The sequence below is a fragment of the Setaria italica genome, chromosome I, assembly GCF_000263155.2.
Source record: "Setaria italica strain Yugu1 chromosome I, Setaria_italica_v2.0, whole genome shotgun sequence".
Classification (NCBI taxonomy): domain Eukaryota; kingdom Viridiplantae; phylum Streptophyta; class Magnoliopsida; order Poales; family Poaceae; genus Setaria; species Setaria italica.
In genome coordinates, this window is record NC_028450.1 from 41,729,760 (window position 1) to 41,757,513 (window position 27,754).

Genomic DNA, 27,754 nt, shown 5'->3' on the forward strand with positions numbered 1-27,754 from the left:
TTACTGGGCCTGCCACCGCATGGCCCAAGCCCAACCAACAACGGCCATGTGATTCAGTCAGGAAGATCCCTCCCTCCCCCCTCTCGCTCGCTGGCTCGCTGCGCACCACCATTCCAATTCCAATTTCCATCTCGTCCCGTCTCCTCGCTCGCTCACCAAATGTTGCCCGCCGCCGCCTTCGGCCGAGGCCCGCCTGGCCATGATGGAGCTGGCCAACATGATCTCCGTCCCCATGGCGCTGACGGCCGTCATCCGGCTCGGCGTCCCCTCCGCCGTGTGGGCCGGCGGCGCCAACGCCCCGCTCTCTGCCGCGGAGCTCCTCCCGGAGGGCCACCCGGACCCGTCCGTCCTGGAGCGGCTCCTCCGGCTGCTGGCCTCCCGCGGCGTCTTCTCGGAGCACGGCGGAGGGTCAGCAGGGTCCCCACGGCGGTTCGCGCTGACGGCGGTGGGGCGCACCCTGGTGCCGTCTGGCCCGTCGGGCGCGTCCTACGCCGACTACGTGCTGCAGCACCACCAGGATGCGCTGGTGTCGGCGTGGCCGCGGCTCCACGAGGCGGTGCTGGACCCCGCGGGGCCCGAGCCGTTCGCGCGCGCCAACGCCGGCGTCCCCGCCTACGCCTACTACGGCAGGGACAGGGAGGCCAACGAGGTGATGCTCCGGGCCATGACCGGCGTGTCGGAGCCCTTCATGGAGGCGCTGCTGGACGGATACGCCGCCGGATTCGAGGGCGTGGCCACGCTGGTGGACGTCGGGGGCAGCTCCGGGGCGTGCCTGGAGATGATCATGCGCAGGGTCGACACCATCAGGGAGGGGATCAACTTCGACCTGCCAGACGTCGTCGCCGCCGCGCCGCCCATCGTCGGTACGGAGTACTCAGTAGCATGTAGCAGTATAACCTTATCTGCGTTCCGATCCCATCCCATCACATTGGTTGCCTGGTAGTACTGTACTATTACCGTTCGTTTACGCTGCACAAATCTCCACGTGCCCAGTCTCCTCGTGCTAGGTGAGACATACAAGTCACAAGAGCAGGTGGGGCCCGAGGTGTCTGCCATGCGCCCCTACCGGCATTTTTTCCGCTTTTCTCGTACTCTGTCCGTTCTGGTTTATAAAATGTGACATGGCACGATCTTCCAAATTAGATTTTAACCATTCATTTATCTTATTTTATAATATTTATAACTGATTTTAACCCTTCATTTATCTTATTTTATATTATTTATAGTTATAATTATTGGAGAGTACGTTTATTACAAATCCAACAATATCAAATTTACGTTGTAAAAATAAAAATTTGTCAAGTAAATTATTGATTAAAAATTGTAAAATTTGAATTTTGATAAGTAATACGGCACAAGTGATACGATACGATACTCCTCCACTGCCGTTTTTTTCCCTCCTTTATCTTTTCCTATCACCTACTGTACATGTTGGCTGCGCTGCAGGGGTGCGGCATGTGGGTGGAGACATGTTCAAGTCCATCCCCTCCGGCGATGCCATCTTCATGAAGGTTAGCTAGGTTCCTCCTATACATTTTCCATCTTCAATTCCCCCCAAAGCATGCATGCAATGCAATGCAAAACTAATAACTAATGGCAGTGGGTCCTGACGACGTGGACCAACGAGGAGTGCACGGCCATCCTCGGCAACTGCTACAGCGCGCTGCCGGACGGCGGCAAGGTCATCGCCTGCGAGCCTGTGGTGCCGGAGGAGACGGACGGCAGCACCAGGACCAGGGCGCTGCTCGAGAACGACATCTTCGTCATGACCACCTACCGGACCCAGGGGAGGGAGCGCTCCGAGGACGAGTTCCGCAACCTCGGCATCGCCGCCGGCTTCACCGGCTTCCGCGCCATCTACCTCGACCCCTTATATGCCGTCCTAGAGTACACCAAGAACAAGTGATCAACTTGCATTCTTCTCTCAACTTCATCAAATAAACAAACATGATCCTCTTCTTTTCTTTCTTCTCGTCACGGTTGAGTTGAGTAACATGAGAAATAAAAGTAAGGGCAGGTGGGAGCAGATTACAATTACATGCATCAACCAATTATCCGAATATATATTCATCACAACAATTATTTCTTAGTTACCAAATGTTGACAGATACAGAGGGATGCTCTCTATTTAAGGCAGCATCAGTTAACATGACCCGAGCAGAAAGTGAATACACGCATTATTCCTCTTTTTTATCTTCTGCAGCAGCACCGTGGGGTTCAACCAGGGGTTTTGATTCACTCGCACCCTGCAAAGACAGAGTGCACAATAAGCAATTCAGAGCTAAACCAAGCAGATAATAGATGGTGACTGATTAAGGTTCTCAAGTCCCTTCAGCAGAATGATACGTGCAACTCAAGGATAATACCCATGGGTCTAGTAGTGATGTAACAAGTAAATTGTATGTCTTTGACGAGAAGCAATAAATAGCGAGGTGTCTGCGATAGTTGCGAACCAGCATGCATTTTGCAACAGCTAATGGTCAGAAGAGTAGCATGAGCATGTAGCCTTACTTCATCGTTCTTCTGAGCAGCAGGTTTGTAAGGACAGGCAGGTGGGGCTCTCTCAGGTCTCCTGTATTCCCATCCAAATAGCCGATACACCTTTCTCTGGATTATAATTCAAGGCAACAAATCAGTTTCCACGTGTGAGCAACAGAATATTAGTAGAGAACAGAAATCCTTTTCATTGGTATTGTAAAATGTTTGCATGTAAAACTACGAGCCTTTTATGCAGTTAGCAAGAGCAACACTGTCAGTTTTGATTGATAGAGTAGATGTACTTTTTTTTTAAGCGAACAGCTGGGGAGGCCCCTACTGGTATTTTTCATTATATGGTGTAAAAAATATATACAGGTTACAAGGCCTTAGGCCCAAAGAGAAAAGGAGAAAGAAATCATTTATCGCAAATTACAAAACCAGGATTCCAACTCCATTTTCAGGGATGGTTTGGCCCTATGCAAGATGAGACCAAATTCTTCTCTGAAAATCAACTTCCGTCTCCCTAGGGATAATGGTGTTGGCCCAATAGATCACTTTCTCATTAACCACTCCCACAAAGGGGTCTTTAGGGTACATATAGGCCAACAATGGGTAGATGGCTTAGAAGCTAAGTAAAGCATCTAAAGAGCATCTAAGTAGATAAAGTGCACATAGGCATATAGATAGATAAATAGCACACACATGACTTAGTCTATCAATCTCCCCCTAAGTCTTGCGTGTCTTGAGCAGCAATTGGACCATCCTAATCCTAGAGCAAAGTTCCTGAAACTTGATCCTTCCAAGGGACTTGGTAAGAAGGTCGGCGAGTTGATCCTTGGTGTTGATGTAGTTCGCCCTGACACTCCCTTCCTCCAAGCAACCTCGGATGAAGTGGTACTTCACTATGATGTGCTTGCTTCGCTCGTGGAAGACGGGATTCTTTGCCAGAGCCAGAGCGAACTTGCTGTCCACCCTGAGCTCCACTGCTTCAGCGTCCTTGCCAAAAAGATCACCGAGCAGCCGAGCTAGCCAGAGAGCCTGAGTCGAAACGGAAGAAGCAGCGATGTACTCAACCTCACAGCTGGACAGGGCCACCACTTTAGGGGTCATTTGAACGGTTTTGTGAAGTTGAGGGGTACAATATCTGGTTTTATAGTTTGGGGGGTTAAGTAGTCCACTTGCAATAGGTGAGGGGGTTATGTAGACTTTTTCCTCAATTATTAGTACTAGTTTTCCAAAGCGTGCTGGTTGAATGTACACTGCACAGGAAACATAACACACAGTCGCATATCATGATCAGGATCACCACTATGTTTCTCTGTAATCCTTGTGAGCGTGATAATTCTCAACTCTAGCTAGGTTAGGTGTCACTTGTAATTTAGTAGATTTGGGTTATTGCTGCTATGCAAGTACCCATGACTGGGAAATTTGTTTAAGGGTCAAAGGAGACGACCGAAACTTTGGTGGGCACGAATTGCTGGTAAGCAACTGTGATAATAGTCCTAGAAATCGCAACCGAATTGAGAAAGAAATCCGGCTTGCTCCAAGGAATCGTCGAGTCCTAGACAAACTGTGGTTGCAGCTTATGAACCGAGACAGGGTAGCAGATTACATAAATTAAATCAGAAAGGAATCCGGCACAATAAATGGATAGAGAGGAATAAGCATAAGCTGCGGAATCGATCGAACAGATGAGTAGTAGGTAGAAACAAAGGGGAGAAGTAGCTGGGGATTTGGATGGTAACATACGAGGATGAGATCGAAGAGGTAGGGGAGGGCGTTGACCACCGGGATCAGGAAGAGGGGCAGCAGGCACGCGACGCAGACCTACATCCATGGCACCGTCCGATCCGTTAGGGGGTTGAGAATTTGTGGGGGAAACGAAGGGCGATTCAGCTAAAGCTCACCATATCGTCAGATCGGTCGGCAGCGGGGTGGATGGATCTTCTGTCTCCTGGATCTTCTTCTTCTTCTTCTTTACCTTGATGCTTGCTCCGCTCGTCTCCTCCCCCTCCTCGTCGTCGTCTAGGTGTGGATGGAATGGAATGGAAGTCGCCGATCCGGATGCGGTTGGGGAACAAAAGAGAAGACAAGCAAGAAGAGCAGTGAGCCCACTCAGCCCACTCTGCTGGATCATCATCTGTTAGGCCTAGGCTGGCTTGTGGGCTTCTTTCCTTCTGGTGGTTGGTGGCGACGGCGGCTGCGCGCGGGCCATCCTTTTGTAGTCCAGTGGCTTCAGCAGCGGCAGCATCACCAGCAGCAGCATCAAGTGGAATGGGCCGGACCCATCATCATCCTCTCTGTTCAATGCAGCACCCAATTCGGCCCAACAGAAAAGGCCCACCCAATTCCTCCTCAGAAGCTTTTAATCAAACCCCCCCCAGCCAAACCACGCTTAGACAGACAACAAGCCGAGTCAGTGGGAAGCGCGACCTCCGCCTCGCCGCCGGCGATGGAGCCGCCGCCTCCTCCTCCTCCGGCGACCCCATCCGCCGCCGTACGCGTCCTCTCCCGAACTCCTCTGCCAGCCTCCCCGAACCCCTCCTCCGCGCCCTCCGCCGTTCCCGGCGCCGGCGCGGCCTCCCACGACGGCGTCGTCGCCGTCGGCTTCGTGGGCGCCGCGGGGACCGCCTGCCTCGCGGACCGGATCCTCGACGCCCACGTCTTCTCCCCGGGCGGCTCGGCGCGGAGCCTCGCCGGGAGCGTCAGGTACCACCGCGACGGCGACAAGAGGATGGTGTTCCTGCACCTCACGCATCCGCCCACACCGATGGAGACGGGAGGAATTGGCGGCGCCGGGGAGCTGCCGGAGATGCTCTTCATGTTCTCTGTGAGTTCGGATTCTTACCGTGCTTTTGCTCATTATACACATTAGTAGATGCTATTTATCATGCTAATCTAGTAACTGTGAAGCGAAGGCCAGAGCTTCCCCTGATTCGTCCCTATGTATAAGATCATCCTGTTCTACTGGATCATGGCAGATAGTTGTTGACGCACTGAAAAAAGCTGGACACCTCGAGGATGCCGTTTTGTTGCCTTGGGTTAAAATTTCATAGGTTTATACACATGCTTCTGATAACTGCCATTAGTTAGCATAAAGTAGTGTAACGCAGTAATGGAAAATATAGCTTTACCATTTTATTTCTATAAACAACAAAATGCAATGCATAATATGCTAGTGGATTTCAAATTGCTTGATTGGTCATTTACTGGCCAAATCATGATGGTGTTTCTATGTGTTTATCTGATCAGAAAAAAAAAATTAATCTATTGCTTCATCATGGCTATTAGCGCACCTATTCCCAGTTTCTCTTTATAATATGTTTTTTGACAGGAGATATATGTAGATATAGATTACAGAAGGTTGGTGCTTTTTGTGTGTTCTTATACAATTTGTATTGCATTGACATTGTTTGACGAACTACATTTTATTGTAAAGTTATCTGCTGGTTTTTCCTCTATTCTCAGACTGTATTATAATGGTTACTTCGAGCTTATCAGCTTAGCTTTATTGCTTTTTTTTTTCCTTCAACAATTTATTGCCTCTTGGTGAATTGGCATCTTAGAGCTAAACTTGTAGAGTGTTGCTTGCCTGTGTTTAAATATGGCTAATGTCTGGTTCTCTTATCATATACTTCATTGTCATATTTCTAGAATAATTGATGCCTTTGACTGCCCAAATGTCTATGGTTTTGTTTCTTTGATTTCATTGACAACAAGGATGAGGATTGATTTGGATTTACTTTGCAAAATTCTAGGTCTGCCACATAGTTATATTTCTGCAAGAAGGCTTCAGATTTGACACACAAACCTTAAAGAAATTCCGGCTGCTGCAATCTTCAAAGCATGCTTTCGCTCCATTCGTGAAGTCACTGCTAGCAGCTGCAATGCCTGCCAAAACTGTTGCCTCTGACACCCCAACACGAGCAACCCACAGGGCTTCCTCCATCTCCCCTCCAGCACGTCGTGGAGGTCACTCTGGTCGTCAGTCCTCAGCCATCTCACTTATGTCCGGAACCACTTCAAATCCTTCTGTATTGCCAGGCCAATGCATTCCTGTATTGCTCTTTGTCTTTGAGGATGATACCGTTGATGTTTCAAGTGCTGCCACAAGTTTAGATGATATCGGTGACGCATTTTCATCAAATCAGGGTTCTACCTCTGATGGATCATCAAAACAAAGCTCAGCTTCAAAAGGTTCTGGTTCAGTGGTTATGCTTGCCCGGGCAGCAAACAAATCTGAGAGTAGTTCAGGCAAAAAGTTGCATTCCTCATTAGAGGGACAGATTCGTGTCTTGCTCAAGAAGTGTAGGGTGCTTGCTGGCATGGAGCCAGGACATATTGGTCCGAGGGGTGTAAATAACATGAGTCATCATGTACCCTTGTTCTCACTTGATACCTCGAGGGTTGTTGCACTGTTGGAACGGTCTATCAATAAGAAACAAGAGCCACTAGACATCATTGCAGGATTGTTTGAAGATTCTTTCAGCTCCAAATCACCACTGGATATTCTTTCACTGGAAAACAACTACCACCCAACAAACCATGATGACTCTCAGTTAATCAAGGACTTTATATTCCGGCAGTCTGATGCACTGAGAGGGAGAGGGGGATATTCAAGCAATGCGACTGCCGGGTCTGTTGCCGGTGTTGGCATGGTGGCTGCTGCTGCAGCAGCAGCAGCAGTGTCAGCTGCAGCTGGGAAACCAGTTAATGCTCCTGATCTCCCTAGTTTTGATAAATGGCTATCCATAAGTACCTCTATTCTCACTGCTCTGCTTAGTGGAAGAAATACACTGAGTGGTTTGTCTGAAAGCAAGACTCATACAAGTCCTGGTGAGAAAAATGACCAACTTCCCGCTGGAGGATCTAATGCTATTGACATCACATTATCTTGCTTGGAAAGCAATAATGGGTTGAACATGAAATTTTCTTCATCATGGTGCCAAAGGGTGCTTCCAGCTGCTAAGGAGATGTACCTGAAAGGTTTACCTGCCTTTTACCCCACCAGCACACATGAAGTGCAGCTACAGAAGGCATTGCGATCCTTTTGCTCAATGGTTAAAGGACCAGCCGTCAGGGTATTCTCAAAGAAGCTGGAAGATGAGTGCCAGACAATATGGGAATCTGGAAGGCAGCAATGTGATGCTGTTAGTCTAACTGGCAGACCATGCAAGCACCGGAGGCATGTCGATTTCTCTTCATCAGATGCAGTAGAGCAACATTCTAGTGGATATGTCTTCCTCCATGCGTGTGCCTGTGGCCGGTCACGTCGCCTTAGAGATGATCCTTTTGACTTTCAGACAGCCAACGTGTCTTTTAATTGTTTCTCTAATTGCGAAGATCTACTGCCTACGCTTGTGCTTCCAAGAGGTCGCGATGCTGGCTCGTTTTCAGTATCCTCTTGGCGTTTGGTGCGACTCGGAGGAGCAAGATATTACAAGCCAACAAAAGGGTTGCTCCAAAGTGGCTTTAGCCCCAAAGAGAGGTATCTTTTAAGGTGGATGATATCTGTTGGTAAGGGACAAGTTAGAAATGGCAATCGTTCTAATACTGTTACTTCATCCACAAGATCTAGTACTAACCCTCAGACTCCCCCAGTAGTCACTGGTGAAGTGAAATCTGCTGTAACCCAAGTTACACCACAAATTAAATCTGCAAAGCTTGAAAATACTGGAAAACAACCTGAAATGGAATCAATGAGCAACTCTGGTATTAATTTTGGTAAAGGTCTTCCAAATTTTACTATGAAAAAGCCCTTTGCTGAAGTTGTTGCTGGCACCACCGCAAAAGATTCTGAGTTTCCTGCTCTTCAACAAATGAGGCCACCAAAACCTGGTGGTCGAAAAGATGAGCGGCAAATGAATATAGCAGATCAGACTAATGGCCGAGGTCACGTGGCTCTCAGCCAAGTGCCTCTAGCTGAAAGTGAACCTGCAAAAGTGAGCAGAAACAAGAGCAGTGAAAGTGCTGATGGGAGGCCCTTTTTTCAGATAGGGAGCAATATAGGACCTGTGATTGTTGGAAATGAGACTAGAGAAACTAATCAACCGGTACAGCAGTTTGTTGTGTATGTTGGATTTGAGCATGAGTGTCCCTATGGGCATCGTTTCTTACTGTCAGAGAAACATATGAAGGAGATTGATTCTTCCTGTTTGCAGTATCAAAGACCATATGTAAACAAAGAAGCAGAAAGCAAGCATGCACAAAAGCTGCTCCTAAATGCTTCCAGTTTGACAGCATCTACAGTGGACATAAACAATGGACGAAAAAACAGCAAGCCACTAGAATTATCAGGGAGAAATAGCCAGCAGCAATCAATGCAAATAAGGGTTAATGCAGAGACCTCACAGCCTTCTCCTTGGCTTTCAGATCTACAGAATGACAAAAGGGGGGAGCATTATTTTCGAAGCATTGCAGTTGATGATGGTGGAGAAGCATTTTCACTCATGAATAGAAACTTGCCAATATATATGCACTGTCCACATTGTAAGATGTCAGAAAGGAAGGAACACCAAGATGTAAAGTTTGCTGGTGCTGTGTCACAACTTCAACGGATTTTTATTGTAAGTTATAATGTTCAAACTGAAGTTTTATGTTGTATTTAGATATGATGAACTATCCTCATTCACAATTTACAGCAGGAAAAAGGATTTTAGATTCAAGTAAAGATGGATTTTAGTCGATGCCCGTTTCTTGTTGTGTCTAAAGCTGTTATGTAATCTTGTCTTTCTACTAATGTTTAGGTTCTCATTAACGCAGGTGACACCTGATTTCCCTGTCCTGTTGGCAAGCTGCCCACTTGTACAGTTTGAGGCAAGTACAGTCATCTATATTCAGCATCAAGCATGTAGTTTAGCTTACTCACCCATAGAGTAGTTATTGGGAAGGCAATTTTCTTTTAACCCAGATATTTTAAACAGAAAATATCACTAAGTGTAGTTGCTTCCTTTTCCCTTCTTGCATCAGGGGTCATGTTTACCATCAAATGTCTCTGATCATGAGCGAGAAGGATTATTCAGTATTGGTTGTCGAGTTATCCTCCCGCCTGAGAGCTTTCTTACTATGAGGCTTCCGTTTGTCTATAGTGTTGAGACAAAAGAGGGAAGTACATTTCCCCTCAAACACTTTGAGCAACAACCAGAGCTCACAGCGTGGCTGGTTGGAGGCACAGCTTTGCAAATTGTATCGATAGGGAACGCCACTGAGAAAGAAACCATTATGAAGTGATAGACATGTTATCTAAAGCTTTACTGGTTTGGGCGTATCCTATTCACATGCAGTGATATGCCATAGGTGAGATTATAGTATCTGTTCCTTTGTTTTTTTCTCTGTTCTCTTCACCACACAATTTTTGTTAGTTCTCCTTTTCCCCCCAGCACTCAAGGCATTGAATAGGTCTCTTGTTGGCATAATTCATGCAGGATGGTTAGTTTTGCTTCTACTCCTGGACTTGTCTAGCTTCCTTTCCTGTGCCTCATGCATTGGGAAATGGAGGTTTGGCTGATAACTACCTGAATGATGTACAATATATGCAAGCAGAGAGACTGACACACAGGTACAATTGATAGTTCTGTACTTTCAAACCTTTAATACCACAAGTACATGGCAAACTAGTTCATTGCTAAACACAATATGTGTTACTGATGCAGGCAATGGTATGAGTAGGTGTCAGGTAAAGTTTAGCTGGTGATGTGGGGTCTGTTTTCTTGAGGATCAGCGGACCAATCAGATCCTTTGACTGGGAATTTTTGTACTAAGATTAGTTCAGTTCAGCTGTGTAATAATTTTGGTCAGTTGATGTGGTGCTTTGTTTCCAGGCTTGTTAAGAAATCTGACCTTGGAATATAAAAGAAGGAAAGTATTTTCTGAATGGCGTGGTGTAGAAATCGGTCACTGAAATGGTTTCCTTCAATAAAGTTGACTGATTTACCTATACCCTTGTTCTTGAATGCGGTACAGGAGTTTCTGGCAGCCATGGAAAAAGGATGGATCTGAAAAGTGAGATGAGATGATAACACCAAAGTTTGGTTGGCAGCAGCCGCCTCTGGTAGACTGGAGAATGTTGGAGGTGGAAGGAAACGCATGAACAAGTCCTGTTTGACAAGTGTAAAGGCAGGCACGAAAAGGTGAAGACGAGATCACAGTCGAGCCTAACCTGTCTCTGTGTACGTTGATGATGCATCGAGGTCTGCCTTTTGTTTTTTCACCTGCAAAACGGGCGTTTCCACGTGATGTGAATCATTCCAGAATGGCTGTTGGAAGCGTGACACGTTGGTTAGGTGATGCCCGCAGCCCGGCCGGCTGGAAAAGTTTCTTTCTTGCTTGTGTGTTTCTCCTGATACCATGCATTATCCATCCAGTGGGAAGTATGAGGCGAGTTGCTTGGACTTGGCCAAGCGGCTGTCTAATTAATCTTTTGCTTGGCCGATCTACCAGCAGATTGATGGAAGTGGATGTAAATGCAGGCAAACACAGCTGGTTGGTTCAGGCACCGCAACAACAGGGCACAGATGTTCCTTTGTTCTGCAGGAAGCAACGATACATTCACAAGAAGTGTCGGTGAGTACCCTGTTCTCTGTCCAATTTATTCAGCAGGTCTGGTGTGCACTTTCATGTGTGTTTTAAGGCCCATAATACTCGGAGCAAAAAAAAACATGTGATCTGAATCTGACCTGGGTTTTCGTCTGTGATCTTTGGTGCTTGCACAAGCATGTGATGATGGTGGTAGCCCCTGGGTCTAGGTAACCAGGTAGCAGGGTCAGATGTGATGTGGAGGTTGGCTTAGATGTTTAGCTACAGGTCTCGCACTGTAGTGTGTACCTGCTGCATATAGGACCTGCTAGCTGCATGTGATGGTTATGCAACCTTGACGCCTTTACCAAACTTGAACCTCGTATGAGAAATGTGGTAACTAAAGCAATAACTACTGTACTTGGAAAATTTTTGTCTAGTGCTAGCTCCTCCTAATATAATTGAAGGACTCTTTCAGAGACTGGTTTAAATTAAGCTTCATGCATCTTGGTTTGAAAAAGCAAAGAAAGTGAAACTAAGAGGGGGTAGTATAGTAGCTCTTTCGTGTCTGCTTTTCCGACAGAGACGTTCGTTCTCCAGGGCAATCCATGTCAACTTACTGATCATGTGCTTTAGGTAGGAAAGTGAGCTGGTTGAAAGTCTACATTATCATCGCCCTATTTGGATCCGTTGGGCGTTAGTCGGAATGAACAAGCTGGATTCGGGGGGCCATGAGCCGATCGATCCCAGTGCACATGATGCCGCATGGTGACAAGCTAAGATGGCCGGCCGGCCGGCCGGCCGGCATGCTGCTGTTGCTTGCTTTGCTGATGGTGGCATGGTGATGCCACTAAACTAGTAATAAACACACCACCAGCACTTAATAACAACTCACTCAGCCTGCCTAATACCAGTAGTATACTGGTACAGCAAGAAGCAACTCCCTGTTAGCCTGCAGATTACCACAAGTAACCTCCGTGATTAGTACTGTAAGCTGGTCACATGTGAATTAACTGGGGAGCCCGGCCTTGATGGGCCAGATTAATTAATATCTCTCCATTCAATTAGTCAGCTCAGCTCAGCTGCGTGCGTTATCGGGAGAGAAGACGTTAACGGCCAGCCATGTGACAGTGCCAACTTCCCACGTTTCCTCTCTCTCTCTCTCTCTCTCTGTCTAAACATTTTTCGATTGCTTTTTTCGAGTGAGGGTTATTGGTCTTCTCTATAATTTTCCTAAAAAACCAAGGTCTTTCTAGTCTAATTAAGTCATTCCTGAGATTTCTTTACGGAGTGATTAACTTTTTTTAAAGTTGGGAAACATTGGTATATGAAGGGGAGTTTCATGTGGTTCCGTTCTCATTAATTAGTATGCCACGTAGGATTTTTTAATGACATGGCATGAAATTAAAGAAGAGAGAGAGGGAAACCAGTTTCATCTGAATGAAATTAATTGTACACGAATAACAACTCTCCATGAGTCATGAAATTAAATGCTATTTTGATTCCTATGAAATCACACCATAAAATTATACATTAGGAAGGTAGTTTCAAACACCATTTCATTTCATTCTTGCTTACGAAACATCAATATGAAATGTTCCATTGGGATTAGCTTATCCACTGGGACTAGCTTATTGGAGATTAATCAATTGATGTATATGATTGGACATGCGTACGTGCACTGCACTAGCACCTCAAAAATAAGTCGCTGGATGGGCGGTCGATGGAGTCGTGCACCACAGAAACGTACAGCTTGGTACGATCGCAACGAATTCGTTCACAACGCAAGCGGCGTACGTTACCCACACGTCCCGTTCTCCTAAAAACATGCTTGTATGCGTACATCACCGATACCTCATCGCTTGACTCGTATAGTCGGTCGTATGGCACCCCCTAAAAAAAAACAGAGATCACGTGTCAGTCAGCTAATTCACATTTCATACCTACATGCGTGTTGTGTCAACATTGGATCGACATATCTTTTTGAACTACAAGAACACACACATCACAAATACGATAGGCTATCCTTTATACTCTACTCCTACATGTCATGCATGTGATCGTCGATAAGTAGTTGGGACGGGCGGAGGGAGGCCGCGTCGGGGTGCTGAGAAGATGGCGGACTGAAAAAGGCTGCGAAAAGCTGGTTCGCAGCTGTTTTCGGAGAAGCGCTGCTGCAAGAAGCTCCGCCCTCAGCTTTTTTTCAATGGGAAGCCGGCTGAGAAGCTGTTCCAAACGGGGCTAGATGCCATGCTCACCGTGTGCATCTTGTGTTCTGGCCGGGCCTTCTTCTGGCTCATGGATCACCAGGATTAATTAATTTGGCGTCAAATAAAGCTAAGTGTATGTCACGGAAAGTATTGCCGCCGCCGGGCCTTTCCCTTTTCCATCTTCCCTGCTCCTGCAGCCAGTGCAAGCAGCTGCTCCCTTCAATTCACACCGCCATCCACCGGCTCTCTTACAAGATAACTGGTGTGACTACTATATATGCCATGGTAAAAATGAATTGCTTTCAGTCGATCAATCGCTCCCATTCATTAATGCCTGAAAGCTACACTATAATCCATCCATTTCAAATTGTAAGTAGGTCGTTTTGACCAACACTATATCCAAATTCATAGCAAAAATTATATACCTAGAATTAGAAAAAAAGTTAAAATGAGCTATAATTTAGGATGTGGAGTAGTAGCTAGATTATTGCATTGCCAGTACTAAATTATAGCTACTACTCCCCATCTCACCATTCTTGATGAGATATGTTCCTTGATATATTGCCAGTACTAAATTCACCATTCTTGATGAGATCTGTTAAACTATAGTACTAAATTTCTCTGTTAAAGGATGGGGAGTAGTAGCTAGATTATTTAGTACTCGTTCTCCTATCGCAGGTGCTGCTTATTGCCTATATCAAATCAAAAAAATTTAACAGAGAGCAGAGGTCCATCTCACCATTCTTGATGCATCCATGTTCCTTCCACTTGCCTTGTCATGGATGGATACATTATACTGTATTCCATTCCAGCGGCGGCGGCTTCCAATTGTCTTAATTTCTTGCTTGTTGGAATGCAACTAGCCTGCAGCTCTGGCTGCCAACTTTGCCCACTTCACCATCTACTGATGCCCAGCAACTTTATTAATTAATAATGCCACAAGCTAATCAAGCTAGCTCGAGCGATCAAAAGGAAACGTACACCGCTTCAAACAACAAAGCTCCTCATAAAAGCTATCGACTCCTAGCTCGCACCCTTTTTTTTTTTTGCAAAGCACAATAGAGAGACTGCATTGCATGCACTGCACAACAATATCATCAATTAATTGTGCACTGAAAATTAAGAAAAGAAGTGAACTAGTAGGACATGCGGAAAAGGTGGATACGATAGTAGCAGTAGCAGGCCATAACATTGCACCCACTCCTCCCCTTCTCAAGTTGAGAACGAAAACAGTGGTGGCATGGCATTGTCACCCTTTCATCACATTTCAGGCAACACCCACCACTCACTGCTCCCTACTGTAGCTCTACTCAGTACTCACTCCGTGCACACACACTCACTCCAAGTGGCTACCAAACTTTTCTTTCAAAGCAACCGGAGTTTCAATGCCAATTTCATCCATCACCAACAGTATGAAATGTACTACATGTTAATCGCTACATACAGTGTAGTATGTTACACCAAAGAATTGAAAGAATCAATTGTGTGTGTGTATATATATTACAGTTACAGCTTCGTCCCTGATATAAATACTATATCCCAATAAGAATAAATTGTGAGTATAATTGAGGATGCATGGTAGAATTCATCCCCAAGAAGAAATAAGAAAAAAGAAGAAGAAGAAGAAGAAGAAGAAGAGATGAATATGTAATCAGTGTTTGTTGTTAAGAAAAGAATTCATGAGGCTAGGCCAGCGATGGCCGGCTCTCATGTCAATAATGGCAATCCACCAGTGCTGAGGCTGTCAGCATAAGGCCACCCTTGTTGCCGTTGCTGAACTGCCCGAGGCCGAGCACGACGGCCGGTGGCGCCGCCGCCGGCAGCGACAGGGCTTCCTCGTCGGACGGCGCCGGCAGGTTGAGGTCCAGCTCCAGGTTGATGCCCGCGCTCCCCGCCTCTTTCTTGGTGGTGTCCGCGGCGGCGGCGATCGCGGTGACCGCGCGCTCCGGCGCGTTGAGCGGCCGGTGGCGCCGCATGTGGCCGCCCAGCGCCTGCCCCGACGCGAACTCGGCGCCGCATATCGAGCACTCGTGCACCCGCAGCTTTGTCGTGGTGGTCATGGCGACGCTGTTGAGGCTCAGCGCGGTGGTCACGTCCGGGAAGACGGCGACGTCGATCGTCGTCTGAGGCTGGAGGAGAGGCGCCGGCGCCGGCGCCGGCGACGCTGTGGCCATCATCGGTGGCTTCTGCTGCTGCTTTATGGTGGTGGTGGTGGTGGTGGTGAGGACGATCTCGTCGTCGGTGCCGGCGATGCGCGGCTTCTTGTGGCTCGCGCGGTGGCCGCCGAGCGCCTGGAAGGTGGGGAAGCACTTGTTGCACGTCTTGCACTCGTACACGTAGAAGCCGGCTTTGACGCCGTCCGCCGTAGTCACGGCTTCCGTGTACTTGCGGCTGGTGTACCTCTCGCTCTTCGCCGGCGCCGGCGGGGCGGCGGCCGGGGGCGGCGAAAGCGAAGGCGAATGCTTGGAGTCGACGGCGGCGTGGGCCCCTGATGAGCCGCCGCCGGCTCCCTGGGCGAGGAGGATGAGGCAGTGCGCCATGTCCTCCTCCTCGGTGGTTGTGCTCTCGGAGGACGACGCGGAGGAGGACGCCGGCGGGTGGTGGCGCGGCCTCTTGGTGCGCTTGCGCTTGACGACGGTGAGGGGCGGCTGCGGGTGGTGCCTGTCCAGCTCGCCGGCGGAGTGCTCCGTGGAGGACGTGGGCATGACGAGGAGCGGCGGCGGCGCCTCCACCGCCTCCGGTGTATGCATGCCGCTTGCCTTTTTATTGGGATTGGGCCGGAAGCAGGAGAGAGAGGGAGAGAAGAGGAAGAGTGGCTGGCTGGCTCGCTGAATTGTGGAGAAGAGGAAGAGTTGGTTGTGTGTGGGGTGTAGCTAGGCTTGCCTTTTTATTGGGATTGGGAGAGGAGGAGGAGGAGGAAGAAGAAGAAGAGGAGGGCGTTTTGCTTTTGCATGAGGATGGATCCGATCCACTACAATCAATGGAAAGGATGGAAGTTTCCTTTGGTATATTAATACACCATCAACGCAAGCTACAAGGCTTAGGCTAGAGAGAGAAGCAGAGGAGTGTGTGTCTCTGTGCAGGGATAGATGCCTTGCCAACTCCCTAGATCTCCCTCGCTCTTTCATATAACTAACCTGGCCCAGAAAGCGCTAGCTCCTTGTTGCAGAGAGAGAAAGCGAGGGCCGGCCGGGAAGGTGAATTGGTGGCCAAGGAAGGCGCACGCTACCAAGTGTGAAAAATAGCTAACTCTGCTTGCGTCTCCTAATTTCTTGGCCAGCTAAATGTGTAAAACATGCATACCAATTCAACAGCTAGCTACCCTTAATTTAGCTAATTAATCTCTAGCCGATCCCTTGTTAATTCCAATTCCGATGAAATGCGTATGTGGGTGTGTGGGGAGGGAAAGGGATCCAAGCAGGAGTGGGGAGTGAGTAATAGTAGCAGCATTCAGCTGGCTGGCAGGCAGCAAGAAGCCAAGCAAGGAAGCCTAGCCTGCCCCTGCCCCTGCCTGCTCGCTCAAATATTCCATGGGATCGGACCGGATCGGATCGGAGTGATGAATGATTCCTGGGGTGATGGTGTCACACTGCAAGCCTGGAACCACAGGAAGAATGCTCCTTTTATTTCTCCATACTTTAATTTTGATCCACTACCTGCACAAATACTATCTCTTCGTTTCATAATCGGTGTATATGTATTTCCTCTGGACTGCAGCATTTTCTGAGAGACACATCTTCATCTGCTCGATCCTAGTTTACTCAATTTTCACAGCTTTAGGTTTATTTTTTGCATAATAAACAAACAAACCAATGCTAGCAAAATCTTACTGTAGCCAATTGATACACAGTTGTCCTTATTAGTTGCAAATTTCCATTAATTAATGATCATGAACAGCTTTGCTTTTATTCTATTTTCCTTTTGAACTGATAATTGATCGTGAACAGCTAGCTTGCTTGGCAGTTGGCAACTAAAATCAGGAGGTAGTGAGGTAGTGGTGGTGCAGGTGTCCCTTCTAGTGGCTGGCCAGGCCATAAGCCAAGGAAAAAAAAAAAGAGCTGCAATCTGTTCAGTCTGCCTCAAGGCCTCAACTAACCGCTGCTCCCATCGATCCCGTCTGTATCTCACTCAATTGGGAGCCAGGAATTTGATGTCAAAATTAAATCTCTGTATCACTAAGTATACAACGCTTTATATCTATATCTCTGACACCAAAATTTCATTACATTATTATTAGTTATGTTCCTCGCAAAGCAAAGCGGAAGATAAGTCCTTGCATGGTGTGTTATGACTTGTGAGAGATAGTGAGTCAACGATGGATGAGGAAGATGTGCTATTTCCCTTGTTGTGTGTGGGGGGCAACAATAAGCTACCACTAAGCTGACAATTAAGCTAGCAGGGAAGGAGGAAGCCAAGCCTTTAGTAGCTTAATAAAAACAATTAGTATTGGGTGGCATGGCGGGCGAGGTGGGGGCAAGTATGTAAGGCATCCATCCATCACATGGAAATGAATGGTAGCTGCCATTGCTAATCAATTGATTAAGCTAGTCCCTTGATTAACTTCACTAACAATAATCATCACTACTGCAAGCAGCTGGATAGCTAGATCGTCTCTCAGTACCCAAACATGCACACACATGACACATGTACACACTGATCAGGTCACTCACTTGCACTGCAATCCCAAATGTTTATTCCTTTGCCATTCATATATACTTGAGCTTCATGTATGTACTATATCTGCACCAACTAACCTAAAGGTGAGTGGGACCCTTGAGATAGCTAGCTTGCCATGATCCTGCCTATGATTAGCAATCAGCCAAGTTGTCCCTCATGCGGAGAACCCTAGCTTTAAGGATCCTATATCCTATTCATTATAACTAATTATTTTTGGTGCATCCAGTCCATCTCTCTCCTAGCAGCCAGAACATGCACCCACTGCACTCTGAGTGTGATGATCAGCTGTGCTAGATTCATTATCATTAACCCAGATTAAGAAGATTGGGAATAACAAATGTTTTAGTTTCCTACTATATGTGTGTGTGTGTGTGTGTAATCCGATCCCCCAGCAGGCCACCTGCAGTACCAGACCAAGTACGACATGCCACTAAGGCACCATCTCTCTGCTCTGCAGGTCCACATTAAAAAATATGATCAAGATTACAAGTAGTACGTGTAGATGTGAGGACATATAACCTAATGTTGATGAGAATATTCAAGCCTTGTTGAGAGAGGTTATGCCTGCCTTGCTGATGCATGGATGGAGTTGCATTGCGTTGCATGCATGATCAACAGGCAAGTGGCCCAGGCTAGCTAGCTCTTGTTGACAAATTTAATTAGCCGCACCTTGAGAGGAGGAGGAGGAGGAGTGTGGCAAGTGCAAGAAGTGCAAGTCTGGCTTTTCTCATGGTCATGGGCAACCTCAAGGCAGTAGCTAGCAAGCACTGATTGGTTGGTGGTGCGTGGGCAGAGGAAGCCGGCAACAAGGCAACCTGATTATTCCTCCTCCTGCAACTGCAACCAGGCATGCATGTGCCAGAATCATCTCTTGTTCCTTGTCACAAGTCATGCATCTACCTAGCTATATATTCATCCATCCATCACCACATATATATAAAGATATTCTAATGATCTTCAAAGTTGCAAGCATGAATGCATGCATGCTTCACGAAATAAACTAGTCAGCGGCCGGTGACGACACTGCTAGAAAGCCAATCATATCAAACTTTCCTTTATTGTTAATTTGGTCAACTTACTAGCACACCTCCCTGATGACCATGTAAACTCCGGCCAGTAATTTACCGGATGTGCAAAAACTGACATGGGAAAATATATCGGCAAAGAGAATAAAAATGATTGATTCCAAAAATAACAACTTATCCATGCTCTCTAGTCGCAGTACGTGCCGGTAGTCTTATCCAAGAACGTACACTGAGAAAACAGATTCCACAAAAAAGAAACTGCAGGCAAGATCTCTCCCCCTCAACTGTGGGGCCCCTGATCACGGCACGAAATGAATACCATCTGCAACTGCTAGTAGAGATGAAAAATTTGTGGCCTTTCTTTTTCTCACTTTCTTCTTTCTGGAAAGGTAGTTGCTAAAACGACCACCACTCGCATGGTTACCCTTTTGAGCATACAAGTTGGCATTCTTCAGAGGTTCAGACAGTGAACATTACTAGTACTATATCTGTTTATGGTCCATGCATGGAGATAATTATGAATTCAGATTTTTCACCAAGCCGCCTAACCACTACAATTAGTTGGGCGACCACCGGCCAAAGCATTGCAGTGGCAGGCAAGTTGGTTACTGAAAACGATGGATCAATGAACCTGATGTATGGCCTACTTTCAGCTCCAACCTAAACCATGCTTCCAAATTTGGCAACTCTGGCGGCTATGCAGTCCCTTTATAGCCTTGGTCGCACGCTTATCATATGCTGCCGTGCACATCTGCCAACCGAAAGTACCAATGCTATACTATCTTCATCTCCAGCTACATCGTCGCAAGGAAAAGGGAGAGTTGGGCATGCCTTTGATGATCAATTTGGAGACTGGAGCCTGCCTGGAGTGATATACCTGCAGTTCTTGAGAGTTGGTAGCTGTAGCTAGAGAAATTCTAATCTTCATCGTCCTTGCACGCACCACATGACATAGCAGTTTAGTTATCCACTCATAGCTATCAAGGTGGATCGGAACTCCTGAGAATATGATTCACAGGTATATATATGTTTATCCGCAAGCAGCAAGCTCAAGAATTTATATTGCTGGATGATTTCAGTGGCCACAGAAAAACCAGAGGGTGTCATGCGTCCACACATGCTCCTCAGTGCCTCAGTCAGTCAGCAGCCACTAGCTAGATAAGAGTGTCACTCGCTGCAGGCTGCAGCTGATGAGCTAGTGAAGTGGCTGTGTGCCACCAGGGATCGCATCGGAGCTGATAAGTGCCAGGGCAGCCAGTGGTAGCAGCAGCTGATGGATTTGTTTGCATTTTTGCAAGGCAAAGGGACTGAGAAAGTGATGAGGGACAGCAACGGGTAGCAGCGCCCAGAGCCAAGCAGACGCACTAGTGGAGATGAGCTTCCAAGGAAAGCAGCAATCAAAGACGACGCAGCCGAGCCTGTGAACGGGAGGCGCCGGCACCGCACCGTATTCCATCCGTCTCGGTACGTCTGTCACTCTGTCTGGAGAGGAGAGGGGCGTTCCCTGACGGCGACGCTGCAACCGATCCTCCACACTCACTCACTCTCTGCAAGGCAAGCAAGTAGAGTGTGAGCAGCATGCATGTCCATGCATCTTGTGCACTCAAAAGCAAAGCAAAGCAAAGCAAAGCAGAGGATGATCGACTTGAGTGGCACTCATATCACTCCCGTGACCACCACCACCACTCCCTTTACATCCCCCTACTCGTTTGACACCTGTATCCTATGATAATCATATGACATGATTCTTTTCTTTTTATGAATAATTTGCGATACTCAGTCAGAGAGAGGAAGAAGAAACCATCTATTTAATTTGTTTGTTTTTTTATTTCTGTGAGACTACTCATGTGATGTATGGTAGTCAAAGAAAGATGAGAGATGTCCTTCTTGATTTCAAGTCATTGCTAGGACAGACAGGAAGGCTCAGCCACGACCCAATTGATATCACTATCAGCTAGGACAGGGAAAAAGTCTGCTACGTGCACTAAGCTAGAGGAGAGGGTATTGCTGTTTTCTGAGTTGCTGGCCGATGCTGCGCCACCAAATTCAGATATGTATGACATGCCTTTTCCGTTTTGTCTTAGTTGAGTCTCAGTGACTGAGTGGTGCTGCCTGCGTCTGCTCCTCGTCCTCAACCTGTGGCCTCTGGCTGCCTACCTGCTCCAGGATCTCACCTGTTTTATTTACCCTTTTTCTCCCAAGTTAACAAGTGTTCTTTCTTTTAAGGGAAAAAAATAGCATGTGTTCTCGGCCAGTTTGTTGCATACTTGCATTACATGATTAGAAGAAGAAGAGGTAGTTGATTTCATTCACACATCTGAAAAAGGAGCATTTAGTTTATCTGATGTGCTTACTAGTTTCATCATTTATCATCTGTCTGTCCAAACTCTTCCAGGCCCAGCTAATTAAAGAAGGGGGTTATCAGTAACATGGGTTTATCATCATCACCATCATGATTCTTTCATTTTTATGATCATCATCCCTCGATTTCTTCTTAGTAGATAAGAAGAACCGCGAGAACAATCATGCCATGCATCTAGTCGCACATCCATTCGAACCCACCAATCGGCCCAACACGATGGCCCACCACATACCTCCACCTCCTTTGGGCCATTCCACCCACATACCCTCCTTTGGGACAGCACAAGTCATGAATAATCGGGACGAGGTGAGATTCCTGTCCTTGCACAGGTTTACTTTCTACTGTGCTAGTTCAGGCTGTTACACATGAAGTATTGAAAATAACTTATACTCTGTAAACTGGGGAAAAAAACTTGAGAACTAGTCCAGCTTGACGTATATTTTGGTGATCCCTTTCCGAAGTGGTGTGATTCAGATTTGGATTTTGCATGCTTCCATGCGTGCCACCACAGATCGCAGGATGGTTTCCAGTTTTCCACGGAATGGGAACTCGTGTCCCTTGAAATTCGATTCAACATTAGGTCTCAAAATGCCTGAACAAACGCGTTTACCTATTTTTTCCTTGTGCACCAAAACTCCTTGCAGCCAGGTGGACATGCAGATACATGTTCCTCCTTTTTGACGACCACAAGCACATGCACGACATTCTTTGTTGGCCACTCCTCTTTTACACAGAGACTAGATCAAATCAAAACACGATTCTCTCGTGCAGGATTCCCATTCCTTACACAGAGATTCGTCAATGCATCCACAGTAGGAACGAGAACTAAACCACCACCTCAATATCCACTCTTCTCCAAGCATACATAGAATGCATTATCTCACACAGCAGCATCCAAGTACTAGTACTACACCATAATAATTTCACCATTTATGTGATATATATGTGGGGTTCCTAATTAACACAGCAACCACGACAACTCTTCTCGCACCTGGAGGGAAGTTAGTGCATGCATATGCTGTGCCTGTGACCTCAGCTCAGCTCTTCCCACCCGCCTTACCCAACCTACTCACGGATCGAGTTGATATCGATGTTTGAGGTCCTCAAGTCCATCTGCCTCATCATGCCAGGAGGCCCATCCGCTCATCGCGTGAGGGGGCATGTTGTGCTCTGGCAACGCCATTGCAGCCTCGCCAGCATTCACCTCCTCGTGCTCCATGTCTAGCTCGGCTTTAGCTTTGTTTTTCTTCGAACCGCCATACATGAGGCTCCCCACTATCACCTGCACCAATGCAAAAACAATGATCAAGACAAACTTGTGGGCGAAGAAACTGGTGCAGAACACAAAAAGGATGGTGCCCGTGCTTCTTTTTTTTACTCAGTTGAGATAGCAAACAAACCATATGACATCAAAATTATGACAACATATTCATACTAGCTCACAAAACATCAGAGGATTTATCACACAAAACCAGCAAGCAGCAATCACCTGAACTGTCCCAGCTGTCAGGACTCCACCTACACTGCCACCCATAACCCTGTGGTCAGGGCCACATAAAGCTATGCATAGCCCTCCACTTCGGGTCCGGGTGCCACCATCATCCAGCACCAAGTATGACCCAGAAAGGCACAGGATCTCAAATCGACCCTGCAAAAACAACAGTAAAGCATAAGAGCATAAGCTAAATGAGAATAAAATGACTTTTCTCTGGATCAGCACTGCAAACTCGAAATGAACTGGGAAAAAAAAGGCATGAAAACCGGTTCTCCATTTCACGTTCTTTTCCTTTCACAGCAACAGTTTTAGATCTGACACGAAAGCAATCTGACTATGCAGGCAAATGCCAACATTAAATACTTTGTTTAATTTGCAGTGGGCAGATATTTATATTCAAATGTACAACAGGAGAAGATAAAAATGCATGCATGCAGTAGTTTGGCGCAAATGATAACCAACAGCAACATACCTCATATGTAACCACACCACCAGAGTCTGAATCCTGATGAAGGGTTGCTGTAGAAACAGCTCCAGTTGCTGAAATGATGCACACTGCCCTTGGGCCTTGTTGTGAAAAGGCCATTATCCTGGCAGCAACATCCTGCACAGATAAGAAAGCTATAATTGGGCTATTCAACAATAATAAACTATTTAGTATTTCCTGAAACAGCCAAGCTCTAATTTTGCCTGTCGAGTAGTTGGCGCCCCCCAAGGTTGGAATTTACCAAAGGTAACAAGTGGCATTGTTCTGACCAGGTCACAACAAAAACAATATGAAAAAGATTATTCTCAATTAGAAAACCCAGAAAGTCAAACTTCCCTTTCAATTTGAGTTCGGCAAGCAAGCTTGAGCCGGAACCTTGTAAGCGCAAAAGTTTTTCGTTTTTGAAAAGAAAAGCATAAGCGCATCGGTTCGCAAGGATAGAGGATTTACTTGGATTAAGTCATTAGGAGTATTAATTGCCACGATAATAAAATCTATTCTAGTGCCACATCAAGTAACTTTTGAGGGCACAATGCTAGTAATGCATCATCAGCGCGTATAACCATCTAGAGCAGTTAGCTTGCGCAATGTAACAATGATGCTAATGCAGCTGCGACCATCCCATGTTACAACCTGTTCATGTATCAATGATATTGCTCATTTGACAGCTAGCAAAATGCCTGTAGCTTAATGCATAGCGGTAATAGAAGCCAATAAATGCCACCAGTGAATTTAAACACAACAAACTGTACTGATCACCAAAGAGAGTTTGCTACAATACATATAGGTTCATATGCCATTGCCTATTCAGACACCTCATATATAAGATTAACATTATTACATAAGGAAATTGAATGGATATGCATACTGGGTAAACAAAAAAAAAACAGTTTGAAGGTAATCTGCAGCGTCCGATGCAAACAAGCATCACTCGTGACACAAGGAAACAGGTCCCACTGAACACTAGGACATAATCAACAGACAGAGCAAACAAAACTACTTTTGGAAACAATAGGCATCAGTTACTGATAATTCTAACTTACCTCTCCTGGTTGAATAATAATCACATGAGGAGTAAAACCTGTTCCAACAGAGCCAAGAAACCACTTTCCTAAAGAAGACAAAATAGAGTTTCATCAGATAAGAACAATAACAAACTCATCAGTTCGTGCATATAAAATAAGAAAAATGCCTCCCTCTACAAAGTAAGGGGATACAGAAGAAAAACTAGTTAGGCAAATGGTCCATTTCTTTATTTTTGTCCAGGGAACAACCAAGGAAGCAAAAGACACAGTGCTTGCTTAACATAACTGAGCCACCAGTCAATTCAAGAACCTCCAATTTATAATCTCACTTTAGTAAGGAAAAATAAGGAAGACACTTAAAGAAATGTCAATACCCAGTTACCCATTGCAATTCAAAAAAAAAAACTCGACCGTGGTGGGGATTATAGAAGCAGCTCAACCTTCTCCAGTCGACCCCCCCCCCCCCCCCCCTTTTATATAGCAAGGAAAAATTAGAAAGACACTTGATGGCAGTTATACATTCCAGAGGTAGAGGACAATATGTGAGTAACAACCTATAAATCATGGGAAGGGCAAGTAGTAGGATGTAATGCAAGAAACAAACTAAGAGCACAGGTATAACAGAGCACATTGTTCAGAATGATCCAGATACTCCACCAAAATGTATAGGCAAAGTCCACAGGTTCTCTTAACAGCACATTATACAATGTGGCTGTATTCAAAGAAGGTCAAACATAACACAATAGGCGACTAGAGCATATTCATACGAAGAAGCAATGCTATCACTTACGTAGTTCATGGCATCAAGATCAAGAAGTTAAGCTGTTAAAGAGATCAAACTTTACCCATAATTGCCTAATACATTTCTTTTATAGATAACTCAATTATCATAAAGCATAGGATATGCGAGTGAAATTACAAGGCTGAAGGAACTCACCAAGCGAAGCCAACTGTTGCATCTTCCCAGAGCCAGGTGGTCATCCTCTGCCGCGTTTCTCTCAAGGGGCACCAGAGCCTGAACCCCCTGATCCCCTGACCCAAATCCTGAACTTGGTGTGCTGACCATGGTTCCCACCCCGAGTTCGACAAGCGAAGCGTTGATGATGAAATGGGCAATAACCCGAGAGTCACCGCCCCATCAGACCTATATTTCTATGCCCCCCCCCCCCCCTCCAAATTCTTCTTCACCTGCACATCCTGGCCACCACCAGCCCCACTTCCTTGATCCCCCTTAGCATCAGCTGTTCTTCTGAAGCATTAACCTATCTTTTTTCAGAATTAATTATGTCGACTGCAAACTCTTTATGCACCGGGGCAAGTTTGGCCTTGCAGCCTTGCAGGAAGACACTGCAATAATTAGAACCCCGGACTACAGCTGTAGTCATGGTGAGAACCGTGTTCATTAGACCATCTATCCTGGGCAGATATTATATTGACACTTCATCTTTTCCTAATCTTTAAAAAGGGTCTTCAGTAAACGTCGAGCTTCCCAAGTCATCCCTGGCTTTGAAAATGCTCTGGATACAAAACTAAGAGTGCCTTTAGATGGTCTAAATCCTATCTCTTTCATATCTTTGAAAAGTTTTCTCACCTCTGTTCCATTTCTAAGCTTTGACCATCCATTCAAAAGGATATCATAAGTTGAGGACGTATGTAAAACCCCTCTCCTTTTCATTTCTTTGAACATCTCTTTAGCTTGGTTCATCATTCCAGCTTTAGCAAAATCACTTATGAGTGAATTATACGTGCTTGCTTTGGGAATAAAGCCTTTACTCACCATCTCAAAATACATTAGGAGCAATCCCACTGTCCTTCATCTTCCTCATATAATCAGCTGCTTTATTGAGGCATCCTCTTTTAACAAGACCATTGAGGATTGATGAGAATGTAATAACATTTGGGCTAACAGATTTCTCCTCCATTTGCAACAGCACCTGCTCTGCCCCGTCGACATTGCCTGTTCTGCAGTGTGCATCGATCAGTACAGTGTAAGTAACACAATTGGGGGTGAGATTATCCAATAGAGCATGCTGAAGCATGTCCTTCACTTCCTCAATCTCCCCTTCCTTACCTAAACAGTCCATCATAGCTGTATACATGACCAGATCAATGACCACACCCCTTGAAACCATCTCTCCCAAGAGACCAAAAGATTCCTTGACCCTCCGCGCTTTCACTAATCAATCGATAAGTGTACAATATGTGACATGGTTCGGTGGAGCTCCAATGTTGTCCATCTCCCTGAAAAGTGCATATGCTTCTGAGAACCAGCCATCCCTGCAGAGGCCATCGACAAGAGCACTAAGTGTGACCACATCCGGCAGCACACCCAATCTCACCATTCCCTCATACAAATTGAATGCCTCCTCAATCCCCTTGCGCTTACAATACTCCCCAATGAACGCAGTGTATGTCACCACATTCGGCTCCACGCCATCCGCCTTCATTGCCTCCACCACGTCCCATGCAGCACTAGCATCGCCGGAGTGGCAAAACCCAGCAACTAAGCTATTGTACCTCACGACATCAAGCGGCACCCCTTGTTTCCTCATCCTCTCCGCCACAGCCAATGCTGCGGCCATGTCCTGGACTTTACAGTACCCATCAATGAGGGCATTCCATCCCACCACATCTAAGCTGCCGATTCCTCGGCCTCCGACCAGCATCTCGGTCAATCTCGCGGCTTCATCCACCAGGCCGCTCCTACACAACCCCACGAGCACCGTGTTGACGGTGACCCCATCGAAGGGCACGCCGCGCTTGCACATCTCTTCCCGTGGCCCTGCTCGGAGAGGCCAGCGAGGAATATGTTGTAGCTAACGGTATCAACCGCAACCTGAGACTGGGGCGTGGAGGAGGAACGCAGGAGGCTCAGTGCGGGGCGGAGCAAGCGGAGGTTGCAGTAGGAGAGGATGATCGAGTTGAGTGTGTGGGGGTCAACTGGAAGGGGGCGGAAGCGGACTGCGGCGGCGGCGAGGCCCGAGGAGGCAAGGGCAGGGATGAGGCGGCGGAGGAGGCTAGCGGGAGGGGAGGCGGGGAATGAGGAGACGATTTGGGAGGCGGCGGAGAGGCGGCCGGCTCGGAGGAGGACGAGCGCGAGGGAGCACAGGAAGGATGCGTGGAGGGTGGGGGTTAGGGCTTGAGGAGGGGCCGCCATGGGAGGGGGAGGAGCGGCGGGCCAGCGCCCGTCGGCGACGAGTGGGGGTGGGGGTGACGGGAGAGGAGAGTGTCGGAGGAAGAAGACGAGGCCGCCAGCGAGGAAAAGCCCGTTGGGCCTGTACGTCACCGAAGCTGCTGCTGATGGGCTTTAGTAGGTTCTACACGTGAGCCCAATACTATACTGACTATGGGAATGTTACTGCGTTTACTAGCCGGCCCTAAATACCACGCCACCGACACAAACTAGAAAGCGTTCAACTTGGTCTCAAGCAAGGTCAAGAAAGAGAGAAAGAAAAGCATTCAACTTTGCGCCACATGCCGA

At 46.7% G+C, this 27,754-nt stretch overlaps 6 protein-coding genes across 6 annotated transcripts; 2 read left to right on the forward strand and 4 right to left on the reverse strand.

The window, feature by feature from the left end:
• Positions 1–6: 6 nt before the first annotated feature.
• On the forward strand, positions 7–2,037 carry LOC101770342 (caffeic acid 3-O-methyltransferase). Its single transcript, XM_004954398.2, has 3 exons — positions 7–863; positions 1,447–1,511; positions 1,601–2,037. Exons 1-3 carry the CDS (start codon positions 200–202, stop codon positions 1,904–1,906), a joined length of 1,035 nt encoding a protein of 344 aa, XP_004954455.1. The 5' UTR covers positions 7–199; the 3' UTR covers positions 1,907–2,037.
• LOC101769934 lies at positions 2,003–4,549 on the reverse strand. The gene is made up of 4 exons (XM_004954397.3): positions 4,386–4,549; positions 4,228–4,305; positions 2,512–2,607; positions 2,003–2,246 (listed from the first exon to the last, which is right to left on the reverse strand). The coding sequence occupies exons 1-4, from the start codon at positions 4,386–4,388 to the stop codon at positions 2,178–2,180; spliced, it is 246 nt and encodes an 81-aa protein (XP_004954454.1). The 5' UTR covers positions 4,389–4,549; the 3' UTR covers positions 2,003–2,177.
• A 316-nt stretch (positions 4,550–4,865) lies between these two features.
• Positions 4,866–10,414, forward strand: LOC101770747. The gene is made up of 6 exons (XM_004954399.3): positions 4,866–5,308; positions 6,237–9,044; positions 9,241–9,294; positions 9,448–9,774; positions 9,903–10,036; positions 10,131–10,414. Exons 1-4 carry the CDS (start codon positions 4,931–4,933, stop codon positions 9,706–9,708), a joined length of 3,501 nt encoding a protein of 1,166 aa, XP_004954456.1. The 5' UTR covers positions 4,866–4,930; the 3' UTR covers positions 9,709–9,774; positions 9,903–10,036; positions 10,131–10,414.
• A 4,168-nt stretch (positions 10,415–14,582) lies between these two features.
• On the reverse strand, positions 14,583–16,290 carry LOC101771135 (zinc finger protein ZAT5). The gene has a single exon (XM_004954400.3). The coding sequence runs from the start codon at positions 15,950–15,952 to the stop codon at positions 14,915–14,917; it is 1,038 nt and encodes a 345-aa protein (XP_004954457.1). The 5' UTR covers positions 15,953–16,290; the 3' UTR covers positions 14,583–14,914.
• A 5,714-nt stretch (positions 16,291–22,004) lies between these two features.
• On the reverse strand, positions 22,005–25,412 carry LOC101773574 (AT-hook motif nuclear-localized protein 9). The gene is made up of 5 exons (XM_012843215.3): positions 25,211–25,412; positions 24,292–24,359; positions 23,234–23,365; positions 22,756–22,914; positions 22,005–22,548 (listed from the first exon to the last, which is right to left on the reverse strand). Exons 1-5 carry the CDS (start codon positions 25,230–25,232, stop codon positions 22,336–22,338), a joined length of 594 nt encoding a protein of 197 aa, XP_012698669.2. The 5' UTR covers positions 25,233–25,412; the 3' UTR covers positions 22,005–22,335.
• A 200-nt stretch (positions 25,413–25,612) lies between these two features.
• On the reverse strand, positions 25,613–27,420 carry LOC105913665 (pentatricopeptide repeat-containing protein At4g11690-like). Its single transcript, XM_022829293.1, has one exon. It carries the CDS (start codon positions 27,039–27,041, stop codon positions 26,454–26,456), a length of 588 nt encoding a protein of 195 aa, XP_022685028.1. The 5' UTR covers positions 27,042–27,420; the 3' UTR covers positions 25,613–26,453.
• Positions 27,421–27,754: the final 334 nt, after the last annotated feature.